Consider the following 27,497-nt stretch of genomic DNA (forward strand, 5'->3'; position numbering starts at 1 on the left):
CCTTAGATATGCATTTCATAAAAATCCGACAGGTTAAAATAATTAATGTAATGCAATTTTCTATATTTTTTTTCTATTTCTTTTTCAAAGTGACATATATTCTAATAAACGTTCGATTGCTTTTGACTTTACTAGCTCGTGAAAGACAAAATATCCGATTAGCGTTTATAATTGCAACTTAATAATTATATCAATTAAAATTTGTAATGAAATTTCTTTATCCCCGTACACCGTTAAAATTATGTAATTGGACAATGATTTAGTTGAAATAAGGGACAAACGGACTATGACTATTACTATCAACGGAAGTTATTCTATGCCAACGAAGGTACAAGTATCTTGTCTTAGGGAGGCATAAATCCTACTTTGTAAAGGATCACTCTGATTCAAACAAAAAATTCTCTGAAACTGACATTACCAATATGCTAATTTTCTTGATTGACAACATATTTGTTACGTTCGGAGGACGTGTTTTTCAACAGACTGTCGGCATTCCAATGGGAACAAATTGTGCCCCTCTTCTTGCCGACTTAATTCTTTATTATTATGAGGCTGACTTCATACAGGAACTTCTTAGGAAGAAAGATAGGAAGTTAGCAATTTCCTTTAACTCTACTTTCCGCTATAAAGATGATGTTCTTTTACTAAATAATTCAACATTTGATGACTATGTTGAACGCATCTATCCCATCGAACTAGAGATACAGGATACTACAGATACAGTTAAGTCGGCCTCATATCTTGACTTACATCTAGAAATTGACAATGAGGGTCGGTTGAAAACAAAGTTTTACGACAAAAGACGTGATTTCAGCTTTCCAATTGTGAACTTTCAATTTCTAAGTAGCAACATTCCAGTAGCACCTGCATACGGGATATATATCTCCCAATTGATACGATATTCGCGTGCTTGCATTTCATATCATGATTTTCTTGATAGAGGGTTGCTGCTTACAATGAAGCTATTAAACCAAGAGTTCCAAATGATGATGTTGAAATCATCCCTTCGTAAATTTTTCGGACGCCATCACGAGTTGGTTGACCGTTATGGAATAACCGTTTCACAAATGATATCTGATATGTTCCTTACGTCGTAACTACAATCCCCTTCCCTTTCATGAATGTGACCTACCGAATTAGACTATTTACCGGATTTGTTATCACATAAGAAAAACGACGGGTGCCACATGTGGAGCAGGTTCTGCTTACCCTTCCGGAGTACCTGAGACCACCCCTAGTTTTTGGTGGGGTTCGTGTTGCTTATTCTTTAATTTTCTATGTTGTGTCATGTGTGCTATTGTTTGTCTGTTTGTCTTTTTCATTTTTAGACATGCCGTTGTCATTTTGTTTTCGATTTATGAGTTTGACTGTCCCTCTGGTATCTTTCGTCCCTCTTTTAAAGGATTTGTTATTCACGAGGAAAATGCAACAGAAGCACCAAAAAAAATTAGAAAAACTGTTATGCAAACCCAATTTACAAGTACCCGTCAAAATGCACGGTACATTTGACTTCTTGAAAAATATAATATCAAACTCGATTGGTTTAATCATTCCCATTCAAACTCAAAATCAGCAGTTAAGAGAAAATTCTAAATTTGAATATTGTCCACACATTTTTATTTTTCTGCAATCTTTTCATGGACATATGATTAATTGTCATTCGGTTATTTGTATGGCATGTGTGCTGTCTCATTGATACTAGTATACCTTGTATCTCCTTTATTAATAGTCTATCTCGAACAAAATCGTGATTTCAACAAAACTTATTGAAAAGCACGAGTCGCGGTATTTGATCACACAATTCATAGACGTACATTCTGCAAAAATACGACCCGATTCGTTTAGCACTTGAATGGGATTTCCTAGAGTATGATTTTATAAGCATTGCATTTGAACTCATAAACGAATCCGATAGTTTGATGGTTCAGTATGACATCAGTTTTTTTGTGCAAAAATTATCTGGTCCAGGGGAAACTTAATGTATTTGATTAAAGTCATGGTATTACCTCGGGGACGATATCAACTTTTTATGCTGTTGGTTATATTTTTTTTGCTGTTCCTAATTTTATATTTCATATTTGCTGTTATTGCTATCAATGTTTCTCCCTACAATAACCTACAAACAGTACATTTGAGCTTATTGTCGTCAACATTAGACATTTGTCTAGAGAATATGTCAAGCTACAATTAATCGTCAAGGTGTTTTCTTTTACTATTTTTCTTGGAGATAGATTTGTTTGAGTTCTGCTTCAGGGGAAAGTTAAAACAAAGTGGGCAATTAGTACCCATTGAACTACCGACTGTCTGTTATATAATCGATCCACTAATTTAAACAAATATGTTGTGGAGCAAAACATCCAGCGTCTGTTGATATCATCTTCGGTATTGGTTTCCGGAATCCATAAGCTTCCATGCAAAGAAAGATATGCAGGTGATTTTACCCAAGAATTTTGTATTTACTACGATTTGTTGTTTATTTTTGTAGAAAAAAGCTCTGTTCAATGTCAGGTTACGCTAAATCGGTTATGTCACTGATTTTGTAAAATTTTAATATAACCGTTTTTAATGGTAAAAAATGATAATAGTACCACCGAACGTTTTCGGTCTTATATAGCCGAATCGCACGTCTGGCCTACTAAATTATAATCTTGGTACCTTTGATAACTATTTACACCACTGGGTCGATACCACTGCTGGTGGACGTTTCGTCCCCGAGAGTATCACCAGCCTGATAGTTAGCACTTCGGTGTTGAAATGAATATCAATTATGTGGTCATTTTTATAAATTCTCTGTTTATAAAACTTTTATTTTTTCGACAAAATAAGAATTTTCTTATCCCAGGCATAGATTACCTAAGCCGTATTTGGCACAATTTTGGGGAATTTTGGATCCTTAATGCTATTCAACTTTGTACTTGTTTGGTTTTTATAACTATTTTTATATGAGCGTCACTAATGAGTCTTATGTAGACGAAACGCGCGTCTGACGTTCTTAATTATAATCCTTGTACCTTTGATTAATACATGTATATACAACAAGAAATTAAGCAACGTATTGTCTGATACAACAACAACAAAGTCGGTCAACACATCATACGTTTACTTTATAGAAAACAAAAATATGTGTATCAATCACATATAGTTTTCAAGAAAAAGAGAGGCAAAAGATACCAAAGGGATATTCAAACTCAAAAGTCGAAAATAAATCATCAACGCCATGGCTATAAAAAGACTAAGAGACGAACAGACGAACAATAGTACATAAAATATAGAAAACTGAAAGACTGAGCAACACGTACCCACGTGTCAAAATATAGTGCCTTTTCACCACTACGTATGTGACGTCATTGCTATGACTTTTTGCGTTCAGACCTGGACTGAGCCTATGTGTGTCTATTTTCTGTGTTGGTCTTCAATGTATTATGCATATAGGTTTTGTTTTCTGTAATAAGTTAAGACGTCAGTTCTATCATGTAAATCTTTTATATTCAGTTGATAAAATTTACTGTTTGCAATAGCATAAATTGTTCTATATACTAGTAATAAGGATGTTCTTATCACAAGCAAAAAATCCTAGCCGTATTTGGCACTACCTTTTTCAACTTTTAATCCTCAGAGCTGTACAACTTTGTACCCCTTTTTTGACTTCGAACTTTTATATCTGGGCGTCACTGGTTAGTCTTGCGTGGACGAGGCGCGTTTTTGACGTATTGAATTTTAAACCTGATGCCTTTTGTTATCTATTATTCATGTGTTTTTTGCCTAATACGTTCTCCTACTTATTTGTATTGTAGTCCTGTATTATTATGTTGTCATTTTAATGTTATATTTAACAATGCCATCAAAGTGCGAGGTTTGGCATGCCACAAAACCAGGTTCAACCCACCATTTTTTTCTTTAAAAATGTCCTGTACCAAGTCAGGAAAATGACCATTGTTATATCATAGTTCGTTTCAGTGTGTATAACATTTTTACGTTGTGTTTCCGTTGTGTCGTTTGTTTTCTCCTATATTTGAGTGTGAATTCACATTACTATAAGACGTGTCACGGTACTTTTCTATACCAAATTCATGTATTTGGTTTTGATGTTATATTGGTTATTCTCATCGGATTTTGTCTAACGCTTAGTCCGTTGCTGTGTGTGTTACATTTTAATGTTGTGTCGTTGATCTTCTCTAATATTAAATGCGTTTCCTTCAGTTTTAGTTTGTTACCCCGATATTGTTTTTTGTCCATAGATTTAAGAGTTTTACAGCGGTATACTAGTGCTGCCTTTATTGATTATGTTAGTACAAAACTGGTAATAAGTCTAATATGCTAGGTCACAATCGGGAAAAAGAGAGTGAGATTTTACTAAGGTTAATAAGAACATATCCGCTATCCATGTATGATTCACGCCACCTCTTGAATAGGCAGTTTCACAATAATTTCGAAGCCTGGCTTTAATTGATAATGAAAAAAGATGTTAATAATTTAGTCACAAGCAACATAACGTTGGATTTGACATTAGAGATTTGACTTTTGAAGACAAATTTGAGATTGTTTTCCGCCGATTGTATGTCATTTATATAAAACCAGGTTCAATACATTCTTTTCTACATTTCAAAATACCTGTACCAAGTCAGGAATATGACAGTTGTTGTCCATACGTTTGATATGTTTTATCATTTGATTATGCCATTTGATAAGGGACTTTTCGTTTTGAAATTTTCTCGGAGTTGAGGATTTTTGTGATTTTATTTTTTTCTTTAAAAATGTTTAACTCTATTGAAAGAACTAATATTTCAAAAAATAAAAGCGATAAATGCATTATTGTTTACCTTTTCAATTCAAGTTCAACGAGCCAAAGTTGTATGCAAAATTTAACTTAGTTTTGTGATATAGCCCATTTACAGTTCATAGGACTCAATGCGACGACGAATTCTATATTTCAATTGATTGGTGGGAATAGAAAGATAAAAATAGGAAAATCAAAGTCATGGTATCTTCAAAATTTTTAAGGATGTGATTTTGTAGCAGATCTTAAGGATTTTTAAGAATCGCTTAATTTCTGTCGGCCATCTTTTCACTGCAGAAAGAATTGTGTATGGCAAGAGGAGTGAACTAGTTTTGACTCATCAATCCCTAGTGTAATATATATATAACATTTGGGGAGGGTGTTTTTTTTTCTGTTTTTTTTACCTTATATTTTTTTTTACGTGTTTTTCTATTCCTTGTTTTTTTTATTTCATATTTTATATTTTTTGCTATAAATGTGACGCCCAATATAAAAGGTTATATTGACAGCTTTTAGCATGTGCAATGTTGCTAAAGTCCCGTTCCCCCTGATTCCTTTGTCAACATTTGGGGTTAATAATGTATTCTAATAAATTGTTAATATTCTCAGTTTTAGTGTGTAGTGATTTTTAATATTTAAATTTAGGTTGAATCACTTGTCAATAACCACAATTATTTAAACACATCAATCTATCAATACATCTTTTTTTTTATAAACACATTGTATTGACATAATGTTATTTCCAATTTCGGTTGGTGGTTCAAAAGTCACAATCTATTAGAATAGAATAAGGAAAAACATTTATATTAAATTTGATGTGCATTATTCGCTATTTGAAATTCCATAATCACAATCTGAAGTAGCCACAATTTTAGTCTGAATGTATTAAAACTGAACTGATATCGAATGAGGCAAACAATAAATCTGTATTCTCATCCTGAACATGAATTTATCATTTGGCACTAGATGTTAAGTAAGCCAAAATCAATTAATCAATATATAATTTTAATCAAAATGCAATAGTATATGAAGCACTCTGACATCAAGAGATTAAAAGTTTCAATTCTTGCATCTTATTTCATAGATTTTTTAAGCTATTTTTCATTTGTTAGTTTTATATGAAATGATTTACAGAAAAAAAAAACATTATTTTCTTTCTGACATTATCTTCATTATTGTAAAGACTCATAAATCTTCTTATATCTATGACTATGTATATATCCATAACACAAAATTATCTGTATGGTCTCAAATATAAGAAGCAGATTGGTCTTCCACAGTTGATACATATCTAAAAAAAAATTGGGACAATGAAGTACAATATGTAGAAATTATAAAGTATAGAATAAAATGAAATGTTCATCAAATTGCATAGGCCTACTGATATTTTGATTTCTCTCTCGCTGTACCTAATATCACCGTGTAAACATAAATGTTTCTATCAATAGCTATTGTATCGAGGTAATGAAACTGTTATCTGTAACAAAAATTTCCCTTCAATTGAGCATTTCTATTTTTTTCAAGAAAGATAAATGAGAATGTGTGCGGTTTATTCAATGAACCATCAACTCAACAATCAGACAATAACTAAAATACATCTACTTTAGACAGTTGTATATGCAATATGTCGAGCTCCAAATCGTCACAGGTCGAACATTGTGACTTGCCTTTAAAAATATGAGTTTTAAAAACTAAAAAAATGTTTATGTGAAAATCTAGTGTGACATAGATTCTAGGTTGCCGTCGTCAATCTGTATAAACATCGAGGTAAATATATGAAGCAGACTGTCTTGTTTTGATACTATCTAATAGAACTAATTAGATATAAGCACTGATTGACTGACAGAGTATCAACAATATAAAATGAAATAAAAAAAACTCTGCAAGGTTTGTTTTTTTTTATTATTGAAAACGTTTGTGTAAATTTTATTCAAATGAAGCAGAAAAAACACTTTTAGCCAGTATGGATGCACAATAAGTGCCAATTTAGATACAGACTACTAGAATCTGTTTAAAAAAATTATCAACCAAATACAACAAGAAGTCCAGCGTCTGACGATAATTTTCGGTGTATTTTTTTCGGAATCAGTTGGCCTCATCGGAATTAAGGTTTTTTTTGTGACTTCAATCAAAAAATTGTACCTACGATTTTTTTATTTTTTTTAATTTTTTTTTTGTAAAAGCTCTGCTTTATGCGACGATTAATTCTATCTTTCTACATACAACAATACCTGTACCAAGTCAAGAATATGACAGCTGCTATCCATTCGACTGATGTGTTTGAGCTTCTGTTTTTTTCCATTTGATTACGGACTTCTTTTTTTTCTTCGGAGTTCAGTATTTTTTTGTGATTTTTTGTTATCTCTTGGATATTGAAGGGAGTAGTTTTTGCGTTAAAATTCAGATTCATGATATTTTTGGAAAATTTAAGAATTTAACTGAAGATTTTGTAATATAAATTAAGGATTTTAAAGAATCAACATCTGATTGAAAGTACCATGTAAATAAAAATCATCGCAATAATTTTGAAGACCTGCTTTTTACTGTAAGAAGAATGGTCCAAAAGGGATGTTAAGAATATATAATCAAACGTTAATGAAAACGTGGCAAATGAAAAAAAAAAACTGACAAAAAAACAGAGAACAGTACACAAAAAGAATGAGCAACGCGAACCAGGCCCTGTTTCCTATCATGATTTTATTTTTATGATAGAAACATCCTCTCAAGAAGCCCTTAAACCAAGAGTTCCAAGTGGTAAATTTGAAGTGAAACCTTCGAAAATGTACCTCATTACGAATCGGTTAAGCGTTATGGAATATCTTTTTAGGAGGTCACGACAGATATATTCAATTTGCTATAACCAAAATCTCGTCTCCCTTTTTCACGAATATGACCTACCGAACTAACTTATCATCGAGTTCGTACTGACACATTCAAAATAACGAGTGCCATATGTAGTGCAGTATATGCGTTATCTTCTAGAAAACATGAGACCATCCCCTGTATTGAGTAGGGTTCGTTTTATTCAAATATTTTGCTTTTCTATGTTGTGCTTTGTATACAGTTCTTTGTCTTTTCATCTTTTTTTTTTCGTTTTTGTTTTTGTCGATAACGTTGTCAGTGTATATTTGTGCGAGGACAATTTATAATAGCAATCGGTAGGTTTGGGTGTTTCATCCTTATATGTAAAGGTGTCTACGCTTTTCTGCCTCAGTATCAAATAACCTTAGCTGTATTTGGCAAAACATTTGTGAATATTTGGTCTTCAATGCTTTTAAACTTCGTACCTTATTTGGTCTTTTTAACATTTCTTTATCCGAGCGTCATTCATGATATTTTGTAGACGAAACGCGTGCCTGGTACTAATATTAATTTCAATCTTAGTATCTATAAAGAGTTTATTTACTCCCTTGTGGTCACAAATCTTTGATGTGTGAACATAAAATGTGATGTGTAGTTTAATAGAGGCATTGTGTTTGGGACAAACTGTCGAAATGTTTGTTCCTCAATGCCCTTCAACTTCGTTCTTTTTTTGGCCTTTTCCTTTTTTTGGTTCAAGTGTCATTCGTGAGTGTTTTGTAAACGAACCGTGCATCTGAAGTTCAGACTTTAAGTGTTTATATTGTTCCGTTGTTTTTCTCTTATATTTGATGTATTTCCCTCGGTTTAATTTTATTTTCTAACCCGGATTTGTTTTCTCTCAATCGATCTGTGACTTTTGAACAGCGGTATACTACTACTGCCTTTATTTATCACAAAAAAAAAAAAAAAACGAGAATGAGAGTTGATTTTACAAGTAACAAAATGAAGAAAGTTAATATATATATTTAGACTCGTATATATATACTAGAAGGCCATTTGTTGAACCGAAATATTTGTCAACACGATTTAATAACAACATTTTCGTATTATGACATCTTATATCAGTACCGTTGTGCAAATCTTTAGACTGATATATATATATACAACTCGTCTAAACATCAACCCAACAATGTTAGATCTGTAAATTTGCTTTCGCAAATATTTTGTTCTTCCCTCGCCGGGATATATTCCAGTCTATACTTTCGAGTTAACACTTTTGATAACAACTTTATCTTTAATAAAGCATTGCCTGTTTTCAATTCGTTCAATGTGTCCAAGCTTTTTATTTTTCCGATTTGAAAGGGACTTGAAGTTTAGAATTCTCTTTGAAGTTAGGTTTTCATTAATCTTTTTAGTTTTACTTTTTATATATACTTCATTGGTGGACGCTGCTAGAATGTTGCTGCAAAAGGGGGAAAATACTAATGATCTTATAAAAATATGACGGATGGTTTTTGATGCGAGTTTCGTGTGCTTGTGATAGACATTCCAATGACTTCTTTAGTAAAGAAACAATACAATAAGAGACTTTGTTTAATTAATGCTGGGACATAAAACGGATTTGTCGCGCAGAAAAGAAAGTTTCCCGAAAAAGGGCAAGAAACGTATGTGCTCATTGAGAGTCGCAGATTTTAAATGCGCTTTTAAATACATCGCCGAATAGCTTTGGTACTCTATGGTCGGGTTGTTGTCGCTGTGACACATTCCCCATTTCCTTTCTCAATTTTATTGATTAATTCAGTTAATGATTCTAGGTTGTTTTCATATGGATTGAGCTTTTTGTATTGCATAGTCCTTCACTACATCCATTGGCCTTAGGAACTCGATATTTCTGACCTGACTTACAACTCTCTTAGCTGTTCATTGTTTGAGATGCCAATGTTTCCAGTTATAGTATTACCAGTAGGACAATATTTGTATGGGAACAATGGATACCAGATATTAGGAGGTTTTGCTTTTACATACTTGAGAGTAATAATCTCTGTTGTCCTCTCGTGATGGAAAATCTTGGGCGTAATAGGTTAAGTGTAGGTATTTGAAATGTCATGTGTAGTTTAGGAAATCAGGTATTTTTTACTGTCATTTTTATTGTTTAAGGAAAAAAATATATTAACAAAGTATATATCTATGCAAATTTTAATATAAGTAAAAACAGATATTTTCAAAACAATACAAAAATTAGCCGTTTACCATCTGATTGCATTTTGTTGACAGGTTTCTTAGTAACCACCCTAAAATAACACAAAAAAATAAATTAAATCATAGCATGGAAATATTGATTTTGTTTGTTAATAAGTTTGATTACTCTTACAATTAAAGCCATGAAAAATTGAATGAAATGGAGAAAACAAACTATATATAGTACAATGGATACTAACTTCATTTCGTTTCTTGTTTTTTCTTAATTTATCATGAATTTCCAAACAAATTTCTACATCCGTTAAAGAAATAAAAGATGTAAAAAAAAAAGCTCAACACAAATTATACATTAATCATACTAACTTTTCTGGAAGGGGCGTATACCTAAAAAGGAAAAAAATATGAAATAGTTTTTGGTCGAGCTGTGTTTCTATGATATTAAAAATTGAAGTAAAGACATTGCATGATTATGTCCTTAATAACTTTGATTATCAACGCCTTAAAATTACAGGCATGAAATTGGGACAAGAAAAGTATAGTATCACTGATAATAACCCACGGTTTTCTAGCATTGGATTCCTGTTTCAGTAATGTATCTCCCATGATTATATAACATGGCACTTGCGTAGGGGTTTTTTTCATTGTTGTTTTTTTTTATTGATAATGAATTTCCAAACAAATTTCTAAATCTATAAAATGAAATGAAACATGCCAAATAACATTAAAAATAAAGCTGAACACGAATTATGAATTAATCATACTTACTTTTTGGGGTCTGGCGTATTGCTAAAACGGAAAAAGAAAAAAAATATTTTTAATTACTATTTGTTTTCCTATGATATTATAGAATATCATCACTACTGGAGAAATTTTTAATCAGATTGAAATTAAAAGAAAAAGAAATCATTTAAACGTGTCATCAGATTAACCAAAGTTTAAAATAAACAAAAGACATTAAGGGTTGAATTCACGAGTAAGCAAATATATGGGAGATAGCAATGTTTTTGGTCGAGCTGTGTTTTTATGATATTAAAAATTGAAGTATAGACACTGCATGATTATTTATTTAATAACTTTGATTATTAACGCCTTAAAATTACAGACATGAAATTGGGAAAAGAAAAGTGTAGTGTCACTGATAATAACCCACGGTTTTTTATCATTGGATTCCTGTTTCACTGATGTATCTCCCATGATTATATACTTTTTCATTGTTGTTTTCTTTATTGATAATAAATTTCCAAACAAATTTCTAAATCTATAAAATGAAATGAAACATGCCAAATAACATTAAAAATAAAGCTGAACACGAATTATAAATTAATCATACTTACTTTTTGGGGTTTGGCGTATTGCTAAAACGGAAAAAGAAAAAAAAATATTTTTAATTGCTATTTGTTTTCCTATAATATTATAGAATATCATCACTACTGGAGAAATGTTTAATCAGATTGAAATTAAAAGAATAAGAAATCATTTAAACGTGTCAACAGATTAACCAAAGTTTAAAATAAACAAAAGACATTTAGGGTTGAATTCACGAGTAAGCAAATATATGGGAGATAGCAATGCACGATTTTACGGAAGATATATATTCTTCCACTGCATCGAGTGTAATACGATATTTATTCGCTCGGACCAGTTAAATTATCAAATTTGAAATTCAAAATGCGAGGCTCGAGAGTGTAAAGATATCGTATTGCACAAGATTTGATGGTGGAATCTATATCTCTAATGATTTTTAATGATAGATGAAGACAAATTCAAACTTTCCTTTCGAATGATCTGCAAAAAGATGTTTGTTTTTATATAACGCCATAAGGCATGGTCGCAGTTTTTTCATGACGTCACAATTGGAAATTCAGAGGAAAGCAAGAAAAATTGACGTCATATTCGAAATTGATCAAAGAACAACTGTGATCAAACGAACCACACGTTGATTAAATGAAAATGATCAACAGGTTCAAAAACAGGATAAATCGTGTAGGAATTAAACAAAACATTATATTTAGCACAACGAGAATTTTTTTTTTAAATTTGAATTTATTGAATTTTAAAAAAAAACGTAGCAATAAATCTGTTATAATTTTTTTAATCATGCTGTTCACTCTAAGATCAATGTTTGTCTGTTTTATATAGAAAGTAATAATTTGTACTTTAGATCCTAAAATGACATAAAATATGGATATAATAATGACTTGGAGTATAGTTATAAGGAATGGCTTGATGTTTTGATATATCGTATACATATTTGCATAATTTTGCGTTTTGATAGAAGAGTGGCTCTCAGTTTAGGTTAAAGAATAACTGAAAGTTTATATTTGAAACTTACTTTTTTCCCATATGTATTTACTTTTTTGTAATATCCAGTTCGTCTGTTTCCGTTATATCCAGTTCCTTCATTTCCGTTATATCCAGTTTCTCCGTTTCCATTATAACCTGTTTCTACAACTTCGTCTTCGATTTCATCAAGGGTAGGGTCTACTTCTTCCCCATTGTCACCATTACCACCGGTATATCCTGCACCACCAGTATATCCTGCACCGCCAATATATCCTGCACCGCCATTGTATCCAACACCACCAGTATATCCAGCACCCCCTGTGTATCCACCAGCTCCACCTGTGTATCCTGCACCACCAGTGTATCCTGCACCGCCAGTATATCCTGCACCCCCTGTGTATCCTCCAGCTCCACCTGTGTATCCTGCACCACCAGTGTATCCTGCACCGCCAGTGTATCCAGCACCGCCATTGTATCCTGCACCGCCAATGTATCCAGCACCGCCATTGTATCCTGCTGCACCAGTATATCCTGCACCTCTGGCACCGCCAGTGTATCCAGCCCCATTATATCCTACACCACCTGTGTATCCGGCACCCCCAATGTATCCAGCACCACCATTATATCCAACGCCATTATATCCACCGCCATTGTATCCGCCGCCATTGTATCCTGCACCGCCAACGTATCCTGCAGCACCGTTGTAACCGTTACCACCATTGTATCCGTTGTAACCTACATAACCATTGTATCCATTTTTCCTCTGGTAGTTAGGTTTTCCAGCCGCATTAACTAGTACTAATGCACAGGAACACAAAAGAACAAAACCAGTTGACAACATTTTCGATACTAAAAAGGATTCAAAAATTTCTAATTATTTTCTCATTTTATTTACACAAAAGAATTACCGGGTTTGTACTAACAAGAGCAACACGACAGGTGTCAAACCTAGAGCAGGATCTGATTACCCTTCTGGAGTATCTGAGATCAACCCAAGTTTTTTGGTGGGGATTGTGTTGCTTAGTCTTTATTTTTCTATGTTGTGTTTTGTGTATTATTGTTTGTCTGTTTGTCTTTTTCTTTTTTAGCCACGGCGTTGTCAGTATATATTTTCGATTTATGAATAAAGGCAACAGTAGTATACCGCTGTTCAAAACTCATGAATCTATGGACAAAAAACAAAATCGGGGTAACAAACTAAAACTGAGGGAAACGCATTAAATATTAGAGGGGAACAACGACACAACATTAAAATGTAACACGCACAGCAACGGACTAAGCATTAGACAAAATCCGATGAGAATAACCAATAGAACATCAAAACCAAATACATGAATTTGGGATAGAAAAGTACCGTGACACGTCTTATAGTACACTCAAGTATAGGGGAAAACAAACGACACAACGGAAACACAACGTAAATATGTTACACACACAGAAACGAACTATGATATAACAATGGCCATTTTTCTGACTTGGTACAGGACATTTTTAAAGAAAAAAATGGTTGGTTGAACCTGGTTTTGTGGCATGCCAAACCTCGCACTTTGATGGCATTGTTAAATATAACATCAAAATGACAACATAATAATACAGGACCACAATACAATCAAATAGGAGAACGTATTAGAAACACACGAACAACAGATAACAAAAGGCATCAGGTTTAAAATTCATTACGTCAAAAACGCGCCTCGTCCAAACAAGAATTACCAGTGACGCCCAGTTATAAAAGTTCGAAAGTCAAAAAAACAGTGGGGTACAAAGTTGTACAGCTCTGAGGATCAAAAATGGAAAAAGGTTGTGCCAAATACGGCTAGGGTTTTCTGCTTGTGGTAAGAACATCCTTATTATATAGAACAATTTATGCTATTGCAAACAGTAAATTTAATCAAATGAATATAAAAGATTTACATCATAAAACTGACGTCTTAACTAATTACAGAAAACCAAACCCGAATAAATAATACATTGAAGACCAACACAGAAAATAGACACGCCCGACTCAGTGACAAACCAGGCCTGAACGCAAAAAGTTATAACCATGACGTCACATACGAACGAAATGGTGAAAAGGAACTGAGTTTGACTGTCCCTCTGGTATCCTTTGTCGTTTTATAACCAATGTCATCAATGTTTAAGATAAAGACTTAACAAAATAATTAAAAGCAATACTTTGCTATTAGAGGTGGAAAATCAGCTTTAAGAAAAAGAATATGTTTTAAAACAATAGCTTTTTTCTTATATTTGTCAAAAGATAAAAATGAACGTTAACAAATCTGATGTATTCGTTTTAACCTTTTATATTGCATTTATTAAATTGCAGTTCACACAAAGGGGCTTCTAAAAAAATATAACAATACGTTCTTTGTGTGAAGTTTTTACAAGCCTATAATTAAAACAAGAGACGTCAGTTACTCTTTAGAGTAGACTTTATAATAAGAGAACATTAGTAATGTATTCTGTTTGTTCTTTAATACCTTTTCATTATATTTTTTTAATTTGAATTTAAAATTTTATTTTATTTATCGCCTAAACTATTTTAACTCTAAACCAGAATATTGAAATTATATATTTTACCTTAGTATGACAGGAGGACTACAATGGTTATATCACAATGCTGGAACTCTGTACTAACTAAAAAGCTGCTATCCTTTATATACCATACTTTGTTCTTATTACAATATCATAAACATTCAACACCACGAAAAGCAAATCGATCAAGATATTTAATTAATTATTGCATGTTTCTGAAGTTACATAAGTTTGTGGTCAAAAGCAGTTATTATTCCTTACATGCAAAATTCCGTTCGAAGAAAAAGGTGAACAAGCAAAAACAACATTTTCCCTTCTTTCTGTCAATGCTTAATAATTTTGTCAACACCTTAAACCTTTTTTGAGGTTGTCAGGTCTATTGTGAGGATAATTAAAAAAAAAACATTTTTTGGGAGGAGGGGAGTATCTTTTTATTTTTTATGATAAACATCCTACAAGAAAAACTGATTATTTTAACACGTCAAAACCCTTGTTGATTTAAATCTTTCATACACATTTCATAAAATCCGACAAGAAATAAATGCATACAAATGCATGCACAGCAATTTTCAATATTTAAGGTTTTATTTCATTTTCAAAATGACATATTTTCTACTAGAATATTTGATCGGCATATAATAACAAGTGCAAGACAAAGGGACTTACCCCGTCACATTGTTCTTTGTATCTCTGCCAAGTCAGGAGCCTGTTATTCCATGGTTGTCGTTTGTTTCTGTGTATCATATTTGTTTTTAGTTTATTGTTTATTGAATAAATAAGCCATTACTTTCCTCGTTTGATTTGTTTTGCCTTTGCCTCTGGTGGAGAATTGTTTCACCGGCAATCATAACACGTTATTTATGTCTGCTCTAATTATTACATTCACATCATTACTTACATCAACCTTTGGCGTTGTCAATTTATTTTCAATTTATGAGTTTGACTGTCCCTCTGGTATCTTTCGTCCCTAATTTGGTATAGACAAAAAACAAACTTGCGAGACATAACCGAGAGAGAGTGTTTTTAAGACTAAACGGACAGACTTACAGCCATTCAAAGTGGCATAAAACCATTATAAAATGTTGGTTGGCACTAATGTTTAAATTCATTAGATTAATACCATAAACCTCTGGTATAGATTTGATAAAAGTCTGGCAAGAATTGTACGCCTGAAAGCGCTTTCAATACCAGATAGATGTGCGCCTGGTACTTCTTTAACCGCCGTATATCAGTTCTTTGAAATATTACTAGTAACTGAATATAGAATGAATGTAAAAAATGTTTGGATATTGTTATATCGTTTGTTCATGTATATCAGGTTTTCGCAAGAAGTTTTACGGCCACCAATTAGTTTATTGTTCCAATTGGCGTTAGTTATATTTAGGGACATTCAAAGAGTATTAAAAAACGTCTAAACCCGCTCAAATTGTTTGCACCTGTCTTAATTCAAGAACCTGTTGCTCATTGGTTGTTGTTTGTAAATGTTTTTCATACTTGTTTCTCGTTTCTCAATTTTTATATAGATTAGAACCGTGAGTGAGACCGTTGGTTTTCCTTTTTGGATGGTTTTACATTAGTCTTTTATTCTACCTTTATAGCTTGTTGTGCGATGTGAGTCTCGGTGTTGAAGGCCATACTTTGACCTAGAATGGTTTACCTTTTGAAATTGAGACTTTGATGCAGAGTTTTCTCATTGCTACTCATAACACATCTTCTTAAATCTATATGATGTTCTAAACTTTATTAAGATTATTCTCAAATATTGAAATATTTTATGCAAAAAATGTTTACTGCCATATAATGCTTAAAGTCTTGTTAAAAACATCGCATTTTAACATTTTAAAACATGTATTGTCACACTTTAAATTAAATGACGTATAATGGCATTGTTATATGATTTGTTTACATAGCAACCTACAAAGTATCTTGTATTTCTTTATTATGAACGTCCATGGACATGTATTGAAACATAGATACGGTAACAGAAAAAAAAGAAAATAAGGACATGTCAAGGTATTAAGGGACAATCATTTACTTGAATTAGGGGGACAGGAGGACAACGACTATTAACGTTTCAAACAAAGTAGTTTTTTTTCACGAGAGGAATTCTACTGAACCCCAAATAATAAGACTAACTTTTAGACCAACACAGTCATCTTTTACCTGACGAAGGACACGGTGTTTGTATTGTGTGTAGTTCTACACCGAAACTCATTAAAGTTACAAGTCACGATTTGTTATCACACAAAACATCGACGTACATTTTGCACCTAAATGACCGGATTCGTATGATTCTTGAATGATATTTCCTGGATTTAATTTTTTTCAGCAGGCTATTTGAATTAACAAGCGACTCTAAAATGTAAGTTAATTTTTTTTGTGCAAACAACTTTCTGGCCAAGTAGTGAAATGATGTTTGCAGGGGTTGCAAAATAATATATGACATCGGGGAAAAACAATCCTTTTCAGTTTGTTTTCTGATAATATTCCCTTTACTTTTGAAATTTCCTTATTTTTTTAATTTCATATGTGCTGAATTTTTCATCACGTAGACACCTTTAAACAAACAAAATATTTAAATAGAGAGGAAATCGTATCTTTGAAAAACTTTACCCGTATGTATTAATAATACCGAATAAATTAACTTAATAAAATAACGATGTGTGTCATCGGCTATCAATAACGATTATTTTACGCAAAGACTTGCATACATATTTGTATTTTAAAACTTAACTAACACGCATTTGTTGATTAAAACAGAAGGTTTGCTGCTGTAATTTTTTTTCTGATTGTTTGACTTTAGTTTAAAAGAAACATTTTAAAAATATCTTAGCTGTATTTGGTAATTTGGTCCTCAATGCTCTTCAACTTTATTTGGCCTTTTTAAGTTTTTTTTATTCGAGCGACACTGGTGAGTCATTAGAAGACGAAACGCTCTGACGCAATACAAAATGTCAATCCTGGTATCTATGCTGAGTTTATTTGCAATATCATGCATTTCTTTGAATGGCAATCGTAAAAAAAACACTCATTTAAGTGTGTGCAACAGATGAACTCTTACGTGATCTGAGCCAGCATTTGAATGGTTATACTAGTTCATTTGATATCCAAGCAGTTTTGTGTTTGATAACAGTTATGTCAGTTGTTGTTTGTTTCTTCTGGGTTTTTTTCTTCGTTTCTATTGTTATATTATTGGGTTTTTATGTGTGTTTTTTTTTTAATTTTATTATTCGACGGGTTAAGGGGTGTCCATTTAATGTGTATTTTTTTAAAAGAACTTGTAATTTGTATTAACAACAGAAAAATGCGATCGGAAAAGCCAGGCTGCTTATATATCAAGGGTTAGTCAAAATCAATTAAAAAGTAGAAAACGAACTGGCAATACCAAAGCAAAGAACGAAAAAGAATCAAAAGACAAACAACAGTCTACAAATTAAGACATAAAAACTAGGGACTGGGCAACACTAACTCCTACATAAACTGGGGTGATCGCACTTGTTCTAGAAAGGTTAGCAGATCTTGCTCTAAGTGTGAGACCCGTCTTTCTACTTTTATTCAATGTATTGTTAAGTTGTGTATATTGATCGAATAAACATTTGAAATAGATCTCTTAAACTTTCTATTTCCCCATCTTTTTTCTTCTCAACGATATGAAAAAAATAGAACTTTTGCAAGAACTGTTTATCCTGTATGTTTATTTTTGAAGAACATATTTCGTATGCATTCTATAAGAACTATATTATGTTTCTATTTTTCTTTTCAGAACTTGATTACAGTAGGAGGATATTATTACAACTTATGTTATACTTATAAAATTTACATCTGAAATATATATATATATACAACTCGTCTAATCCTCAACCTAACAATGTTAGATCTGTAAATTTGCTTTCGCAAATGTTTTGTTCTTCTCTCGCCGGGATTCGAACCCATGCTACTGAGATATCGTGACACCAAATCGCCTGCATATATCAGCATAATATTTAAGTAACACTTATGCTATGTTTTATAAACGCAACAGTAATATTCCGGTGTTCAAAAACATATCAACTATAAGAGGAAGACAAAGGAACAACAGAAACACCGCAGTTCAATAAACGCCAACATACATAGAAACGAACTATTTGACATCAACTGCCATATTCCCTTACTTTGTACAGGACATTTAATGAAAAATGGACGGTTGAACCTGGTTAAATGATATGCAAAACATCCAGCTTTATGACAATGTTTAGAATATATCGCTAAAACACAACGTGACAGAAATACAACGCAAACACACGTAAGAACATTCATAAAAGAGAAGTGCATAAACAAATAATAAAGTAGTCGACACAACATACAAACTTCAGAAAAACGATCATTTCCCATCAACGACCACAGGATATCAAAAACAGTGACGTGCTGACGTTACTAAGATGCAATCTCAAACTCAATACAATTATTTTGCAATATTCGTCCAAATTTTGGTTAATGAAATTGATGGCATGGAAAGGCAATTTTATGATCATTTGGAATACAAACGATAAAACATACCAGACTAGGCCGCTATTTTTCTCGTTTAAATTGTTTATCATTGTCATTTCGGGGCCTTTTATAGCTGACTATGCGGTATGAGCTCATAGTTGATTCTTTTTTATATATGCAAACGAAAACCATAACAGAAACATGAAAAATAATTCCACGAATATTGGATGTATAAAACACAGATACACGCCTCAAAGCAGTGTACATCCACGTTCAGTATAACAGTTCTATTTCGGAATATGACAATGATGGTATTGAAAGGCAATTTTATAATTGTTTTGACAACAAACGATACGAAATAACACATACTTCAAACCAAAACAATAACAAACTCATTAAAAATATATGCTTTTTTGTATCTCTTGTAAAGTGTTGGTCAAAAGAATTTTAGCGAGATTAATTTCGAAAGTAACGATATGTGGTTGTGAATTTTCAAGTTAGGCCGACCATTTTCACAAAAGTTCAAATTGTCCCAAAATAAGCATAAGGGTCAATAAATAATTTAGGTAACAACGGAAATAATATGATAAAAAAACTTAATAATACTCCTCACTAAATTCTATATATACAGAACAAAACTCTGTGAAAATAAGGTAAATTTTACAGAACTTAAAAACTACCTCAAAGAATCTTTAGCACTAGAAAAGAATATATTTTTTAAAAGAAACCCTTTTCATATGGCCAATATCTGCTGGAACCCGTGCCTTCCAATTTTAGAAGAATAATTTTTATTATACAAAAAATAGGTACATTATGTACCGGAATTACTTTCATGTACATTTCTTTGCCATTTCCACATCCCCACCTATGTTATGATTTGATACCGTTATATGTTGGTTTATATGTATGCTAGATGTTTTGTCTATGTTTGAAACTACTTTTATGTTCCTCTAAGTTATTGCCTGTGTACGCAAATATTTGAATAAATAAATCCTGCAAGCTGTATTATAAATGCTGTTAGTAAAGTATATTTATTATTATTATTTTATTTTTTTTTGCTTTTTCCAAAATTCCAAAGGAGCAGGTTCAGTAAGACCCCTTTTTGGCCCCAAAATATAGCAGTTTTACAAAATTGTTAAAATGTAAACTTTTAGTTATTCATTGGACAGTAGAATGCTTCTGCTACATAAATATGGGCTGTTTTTGACAATACAATACACATATATCCGGTACTAGCACCATTAAGTCATGCTAAATTACTGAAATCTTCATAATTCTAGCATTTTAGTAAAATTTTAGACGGGTTTCGTGTTAAACGAAAGTGGCCGCATTCGTGTTCATCCTTAATATTAAAATGTAAGTTGTATTTGATGAAAATACATAACATATATAAAGGTTGAGGATGAACACGGATGCGGCCACTTTCATTTTTACCAAAAACCAACTGAAAAATGACATTTTTCGGCATATTTTTTGTAGATTTTTCATATTTTAGCTTGAATCTGATGGTTTTTAATAACTAAATCTGTTAAAATCTTTCACATAAACAAATTAATTCAAGTAAAATAGACACTTAAGTGTTTAAAAAGTGGTCAAAGTCTTTCGTCAGATGAACCTGAAATTTGAGGCCAAAATCGGTCCTTACCGGACCTACTCCTTTCTGGGATTGTTATTTATTTATTCTTTATTTTTCTAATCTATTCAGATTTATGGATCATTCTATATTGATAATGTATTAGTTGGATAAACTATAATTTATAAATGTATATATTACAGTTAAATAAACTAACAAGTACAACCAAATTGATTATATGCTACTGACGGTCAATGAGGACGGGATAAGGTACCGGTATTTGATGTATCCACTAACAATGTCAAACTATCAATAAAGTATGATAACTTCTAAAAAAAATAAAAAAAAAATAAATAAATAAATAATCTACTGAAGATTTTCTACATATAAGAAAGGGAAATTAAATTCATGATATTGCTTCAAAATTTTAAAGAATCTAAGGATTTTTAGAATACACACCTGATTCAAAGCACCTATTAAAAATACATTATGAAGTCAACTTTTATTGTTGGTGAATGATTGTTATAGAATGGTGTAAGATATTTATCAAAGTATTTATTTGAACATCTTGACGACCCGTACATTTTTTTCTACACTATTAAGGATTATTGTGAGGTTTTAGGTATCCAGGAAATATATGGACAGCATCTTCTCAACTTTCTTTTTATATCAATAAAAAGGAAAGAATATATGACAAGATACATTAGGATATTCCAACTTATTATTCGGTGACAAACGGCTAAACATCATAAAAAAAAGACAAAGAACCCAAAGAACAACATTAAACACACAACATTATAATTAAGAATGAGTAACACTACCGTTGTCAGGTTTTCAAAAAGAGAAGATTGTGCTCCAGATGAAATATCCTTCATATTTCTCGAGTAAGTACAAATTATGTGAGGTTTTGACAATTTGAACATAGTTGTTGTCCACTGTGAAACAGATATTTGATATTATTTTAGTAAAGTATTGAAGTGCACTCAGGGAAATATGATTTTATTTCTTTAATGAATAAAACTAGAGGTCAATCAGATGTTGATAGCACCATAAAAATTGTCGGAACTGATGACCACAACGTTACAGTAGAGTACTTTTTGTTAACAGTAAAATCACTGAAATTCTTAACTCCGAGGAAAATTCAAAACGGAAAACTCCTAATCAAATGACAAAATTAAAAGCTCGAACACATCAAACCAACGGATAACAACTGTCATATTCCTGAATTGGTAAAGGCATTTTCTTATGTAGAAAATGGTGGTTTAAACCTGGTTTTATAGCTTGCTAAACCACTTACTCGTATGACAGGCGAATCGAATTCCTTGTCAGCGGCAATCCTCTATCACAGAAATGATGATTAGAAATACAAGCTTTCAAAAAGCGTTTCTACTGTGAGAACTAGAAATTAAAGAAACAACAGATGCGGCTTTCCATTCCTCATTTTAAAACCTATACTCGAATTTGACATAAGCGGTTATTAGTACCAGACTTTATGACAAACAAGAAGATTTCAATTTTAAAGTAATTTACCTCCCTTCGCGCCCTCAACATAAGCAGCAATATATTGAATTCACCTGCATGTTAGATATACATTTCACAACTCATTCGGTATCCCAGAGCTTCCAGCTGCTACTCAGTCATTGTAAAACGTCTCCAGTCTGAGCTAAAGTTATGAACCTGAAAGTCTCGTCTTTTCTCTAGAAAAAGTTCATTGGAAGATGCCAATACCATGTTGATAAATATTCCTTAAATGTTTCCTTATGTGCTTTGTATATAGAGTGTCTATATGCCATTTTGTTTTTCTTTGCCTATGCTAACACTTTGTTATCTACCTTACAAGTGAGATGTTTAGCTAGCTATAACACCAGGTTTAATCCACTATTTTCTAAATATTTAAATGTCCGTACCAAGTCAGGTATATGACAGATGATTTCTTTCCATTTATGAACTTCCCGTTTTTAATTTTCATAGGAGATAATTTTTTATTTGTCTTTTTTATATATATTTCTTTGCGGACACTACTGAAATACTGCATAGAGAAGAACGGATTTATGATTTTCTAAAATCTGCTCTCTCGTAAATGATGTAGGGTTTTTGTGGGATTCCCAGTAATGCTGCGAATTCCAAGTACTTTTAGTACGAATTTTTAGCAAAAATGATAATATTATTATAGACTTTGTATGTTTGGACAACTACATATTTATCGTAAATAGAGGAATGTATTCACAACCTCTGACTTTTTGAAAGAGTTACATACATATGTGATTTTTGTTCATCTCAGATTTTGAAAGCGATGTTGTTGTCCATTCGTTTGATGTGTTTTGTCTTTTGATTTTGCCATTTGATTAGGGACTTTCCGATTGAATTTATCTCGGAGTTCAGTATTTTTGTGATTTTAACTTTAGCGGGACTATTTGTATTGAACCAATGAATGCTTAATATTAGAAGGCTATACATTCTTGAAAGTAAAGATCTTTGGTGTCTTCGAGTGGATGAAAATCTTGGGGGCAATAGGTTAATATAGGTTTATGAAATGTCGGATGTAGTTTAATCCTTTAGGGAATCAGTTTTTGTTTTACTGTCATTTGATTGTTAGCGGGAAACAGGTATTAACATATTAAAAACATATAACAAAGTAATTGTCAATGCAAAATTTAATATATCTATTTACAGAAATTTAAGGTAAAAAAAAAGAGATTGGCCGTTGACAATCTGGTTGAATCTTGTTGACAGGTTGCTTAGTAACCACCCTGAAATAAAACATTAACAAAATATATACATGTTTATCATGGGAAGGAAGAATTAGCATTGTTTGATTGTGTCTTTAATCACTCTTATTATTAACGCCATAGAATTTCAGATAGAAATTGAGACAAACAAAAAGTGTAATATCACAGATAATAATCCACAGTTTTTATGCTTTGGCTAACTCGGGTGGTTTTTTTTTTGTGCTGGATTATGTTGGTTTATGTAAGGAGTTTCGAACAGCGCTATACTACTGGTGCCTTTATTTAGATCATTGTGTTCCTGTTATAGAGATGCATCTCCTCTGTCATATAATATAAAACTTGCATAGTGTTTCTTCATTGTTGTTATTTTTGGTGAACTATTTCATTTCGTTACTTGTTTTTCTTTATCCATCATTAATTTCGAAAAAAAAATTGTATCATATCATACTTACTTTTGGTTTGGCGTATTGCTAAAACGAAAAAAAAAGAAAATATTTTTGAATACGTGTTCTTTTCCTTAACGCTTGTCGTTAGATAAACAATGTTTAAAACAAACAAAAGAGATTAAGTGTTGATTTAACGAGTAGCAATGTCAAAAATGTACCAAATATATGGGTGATAACGTTGTCTGTTATACAGCAATACAGTAGTTTACGGTTAATGCTGATTCTACAACTGTATCAAGGATTTTTCCACTTAAACCCGTTAAATTTTCATATTTAAAACGCGAGGCTCGCCGAACGTATTGCATTTGTAAATTTAACTGTTGAGAGTGGATAAATATCATTTCACACTTGATATAGGATTATGTGGTGGAATCTGTTTCTCTAATGATTTTTAAACGATAATGCCGACTTATTCAATCTTTCCTTTCGAATGATCTGTAAAAAGATGTGCTCTTTCTGTATCACGTCATCAGACATGACCAAATTTTGTCATGACGTCATAATAGGAAGTTTCGGGGAAAGCAAGAAAATTTGACGTCATTACAGAATTTCAACCAATGAAGAAGAAGATCAAACGAACCACACGTTGATTGAATGAAAATAATCAATTGATCAGGACCAGGATAAATCGTATCAGAATTAGATAAAATGTCTTATTTAATAGAACGAAAAATATATCTTTAGTTTATTGAATTTAAATTTTTTTTTTAAATAAATCGATTTCATTTATTTTTAATCATGCTGTTCACTCTAAGATCAATGTCTCTTTTTTATACTAAGTAATAATTTGAATATACTAAAATGACTTAAGTATGGATATCAGAATAACTTGAAGTATAGATATAAAGAATGACTTTATGTTTTGATATTTATGCATAACTTGACGTTTTGATATAAGAATGACTTTAAATCAAGGTTTAAGAATGATAAAAGTCTTACTTTTTTCCCATATGACTTTACTTTTTTGTTGTATCCACTTCCTCTGTTTCCGTTATATCCAGCATCTACAGTTTCGTATCCGACTTCATTAAGGGTAGGATCAACCTCAACCCCATTATAACCATTACCACCTGTGTATCCTGCACCGCCTGTGTATCCTCCTGCACCACCAGTGTATCCTGCACCACCAGTATATCCTGCACCGCCAATGTATCCTCCTGCACCACCAGTGTATCCTGCACCGCCAGTGTATCCTCCTGCACCACCAGTGTATCCTGCACCACCAGTGTATCCAACACCCCCATTATATCCAAGACCATTGTATCCTGCACCACCAGTGTATCCAGCACCGCCATTATATCCAAGACCATTATATCCTGCACCACCGGTGTATCCATTACCACCAGTGTATCCTGCACCGCCATTGTATCCAACACCATTATATCCTACGCCATTATATCCACCGCCATTGTACCCAGCACCGCCATTATATCCTGCACCGCCAACATATCCTGCACCGCCAACGTATCCTGCACCACCGTTGTAGCCGTTATAACCTACATAACCATTATATCCACTTTTCCTCTGGTAGTTTGGTTTCCAAGCTGCATTTACTATTACTAATGCGCAGGAACACAAAAGAACAATACCATTAGACAACATATTCTCTTCTAAAAAGGATTCAATGATTTACAATTATTTTCTCAATTTTTTTTACAGTAGAGAACTATATAAAAAAGTAAATGTTTTCTGTAAAAGAGGGACGAAAGATACCAAAGGGACAGTCAAACTCATAAATCTAAAACAAACTGACAACGCCATGGCTAAAAATAAAAAAGACAAACAGAAAAACAATAGTACACACGACACAACATAGAAAACTAAAGAATAAACAACACGAACCCCACCAAAAACTAGGGGTGATCTCAGGTGCTCCGGAAGGGTAAGCAGATCCTGCTCCACATGTGGCACCCGTCGTGTTGCTTAAGTGATTACAAATCCGGTAAATAGTCTAATTCGGTAGGTCATATTCATGAAAAGGAAGGGGATTGTAGTTACGACGTAAGGAACATATCCGATATCATTTGTGAAACGGTTATTCCATAACGGTCAACCAACTCGTGATGGCGTCCGTAAAATTTACGAAGGGATGATTTCAACTTCACCATTTGGAACTCTTGGTTTAATAGCTTCCTTGTGAGCAGCAAACCTCTATCAAGAAAATCATGATAGGAAATGCAAACACGGGAATATCGTATCAATTGGGAGATATATACCCCGTATGCAGGTGCTGCTGGAATGTTGCTACTTAGAAATGGAAAGTTCACAATTGGAAAGCTGAAATCATCTCTTTTGTCGTAAAGTTTTGTTTTCAACCGACCCTCATTGTCAATTTCTAGATGTAAGTCAAGATATGAAGCCGACTTAACTGTATCTGTAGTATCCTTTATCTCTAGTTCGATTGGATAGATGTAACAATGGTGAGATATCAACAGATCTTTATTCTGAACGTTAACAATAACTTGATTACTTAGATTCTTTTATTATAACTTTAATATTTCAAACGTGATAGACTTCCATGTGTGGTAATACCATTGATGTTGCTGTTTTTCTAAGAACATTTGATAGTTTTAGTTTTGTTCGTGTCTCTTATGTTGTGTTTGCATTTTTTCTTTCAAATTTTGGATACCCTTGGGAAATTTAATTAAAAACCATGTGTGTGTGTAGAATTTAGTGTCTGTAGCTACGTTTTAATTTTGAATATGTTTCATAAGAAGTTTCATTATTTTTACGATGAGAAAACATCAAAATAACAAAAAGGGATACTTCACTGTTAGAATTCAGCTTTAAGAAAACAGATATGTTTCAAAACACTAACCTTTCTCTTATATTTGTCAAAGGTAAACGTGAACAAATCTGATGTATTCACTTTTTTACATTGTATGGTATTAGAAATGATGATCACACAAAAAGGCTTCTTAAAAATTAAAAATGCTATCTTAGTGTGAAGTTTTTAAAAGCTCGTAATTTAAACAAAAGAAGTCAGTGATTTTATAATTATATTGAGAACATTAATAATATTTTCTATTAGTACATTGAGGTCTCTTCTTCGTATTTGATTAATTTAAATCTAATGATTTATTTCAAAATGTTGAAAACGGAAATATTACCACAATCGTATATCAGAGATTTTGAAAATATATATTTTACCTTAGAATGACAGGAGGACTACAATGAATATAACACAATGCTGGAACTCTGTACTCACTAAAAAGGTGCTATCCTTTATATACCATAATTTGTTCTTATTGCAATATCATAAACATTCAACACCACGAAAAACAAATCGATCATGAAGTTTAATTATTTATTGCATGTTTCTGAAGTTACATAAGTTTGTGGTCAAAAGCAGTTATTATTCCTTACATGCAAAATTCCGTTCGAAGAAAAAGGTGAAAAAGCAAAAACCACAGCTTCTTTCTGTTAAATATTTATCAAAACAAAAAGTATGTTCATTAAAGAATGGGAATGTTTTACAAGTCAATAATTGATTCGGCAAAACCCTCAAGCTTAATTGAGATTATCAAATTCATAGTTAGGCAAAATAGTTAAGATAAACACAACATCGTGCCATCGTTCCATCGTTCTATATAACGAACATATTGTATCTGTCGAAGGACAAAATCTGTTATATTCTTTTTTTTCAAAGGGGGGGGGGGGGGTAATTAATTTGTTGATAGATATAT

General features: G+C 32.3%; 2 protein-coding genes across 6 annotated transcripts in view; both read right to left on the reverse strand.

Annotated features, from left to right (window-relative positions):
* LOC139516921 (uncharacterized) overlaps positions 1 to 27,086 on the reverse strand; it is a 31,835-nt gene extending 4,749 nt beyond the window's left edge. The window contains exons 1-5 of one of the 3 annotated variants that reach the window (XM_071307372.1): positions 26,962 to 27,086; positions 24,939 to 25,421; positions 24,751 to 24,899; positions 23,818 to 23,835; positions 23,276 to 23,386 (exon numbers count right to left, since the gene is read on the reverse strand). In XM_071307372.1, the coding sequence (XP_071163473.1) occupies positions 23,375 to 23,386; positions 23,818 to 23,835; positions 24,751 to 24,899; positions 24,939 to 25,413 (654 nt within the window). In that variant the 5' untranslated portion in view covers positions 25,414 to 25,421; positions 26,962 to 27,086 and the 3' untranslated portion in view covers positions 23,276 to 23,374. Of the gene's footprint in view, positions 1 to 23,275; positions 23,387 to 23,817; positions 23,836 to 24,750; positions 25,422 to 26,961 lie in introns of those variants that run through there. The other 2 variants (XM_071307370.1, XM_071307369.1) reach the window with 2 other exon arrangements.
* On the reverse strand, positions 9,760 to 14,754 carry LOC139516920 (uncharacterized). Of its 3 annotated transcripts, XM_071307367.1 has the most exons (7): positions 14,642 to 14,754; positions 12,419 to 12,910; positions 12,111 to 12,379; positions 11,113 to 11,133; positions 10,544 to 10,564; positions 10,142 to 10,162; positions 9,760 to 9,870 (listed from the first exon to the last, which is right to left on the reverse strand). In XM_071307367.1, exons 2-7 carry the CDS (start codon positions 12,900 to 12,902, stop codon positions 9,859 to 9,861), a joined length of 828 nt encoding a protein of 275 aa, XP_071163468.1. In that variant the 5' UTR covers positions 12,903 to 12,910; positions 14,642 to 14,754; the 3' UTR covers positions 9,760 to 9,858. The 3 variants fall into 3 exon arrangements, with proteins under 3 accessions (XP_071163468.1, XP_071163465.1, XP_071163466.1); XM_071307364.1 differs by having other exon boundaries at positions 12,111 to 12,910; XM_071307365.1 differs by lacking the exon at positions 11,113 to 11,133 and having other exon boundaries at positions 12,111 to 12,910.
* Positions 27,087 to 27,497: the final 411 nt, after the last annotated feature.

The sequence above is a fragment of the Mytilus edulis genome, chromosome 3 (genome assembly GCF_963676685.1).
Source record: "Mytilus edulis chromosome 3, xbMytEdul2.2, whole genome shotgun sequence".
Classification (NCBI taxonomy): domain Eukaryota; kingdom Metazoa; phylum Mollusca; class Bivalvia; order Mytilida; family Mytilidae; genus Mytilus; species Mytilus edulis.

What these genes read in the sequence shown, in the direction of transcription:
- LOC139516920 (XM_071307364.1), bottom strand. Translation starts at nt 12,902, where the DNA reads ATGTTGTCAACTGGTTTTGTTCTTTTGTGTTCCTGTGCATTAGTACTA. An exon ending in AATACGCCAAACCCCAAAAA is followed by an intron (nt 10,565 to 11,112) that starts GTAAGTATGATT and finishes TTTCCGTTTTAG; the next exon opens with CAATACGCCAGACCCCAAAA. An exon ending in AATACGCCAGACCCCAAAAA is followed by an intron (nt 10,163 to 10,543) that starts GTAAGTATGATT and finishes TTTCCTTTTTAG; the next exon opens with GTATACGCCCCTTCCAGAAA.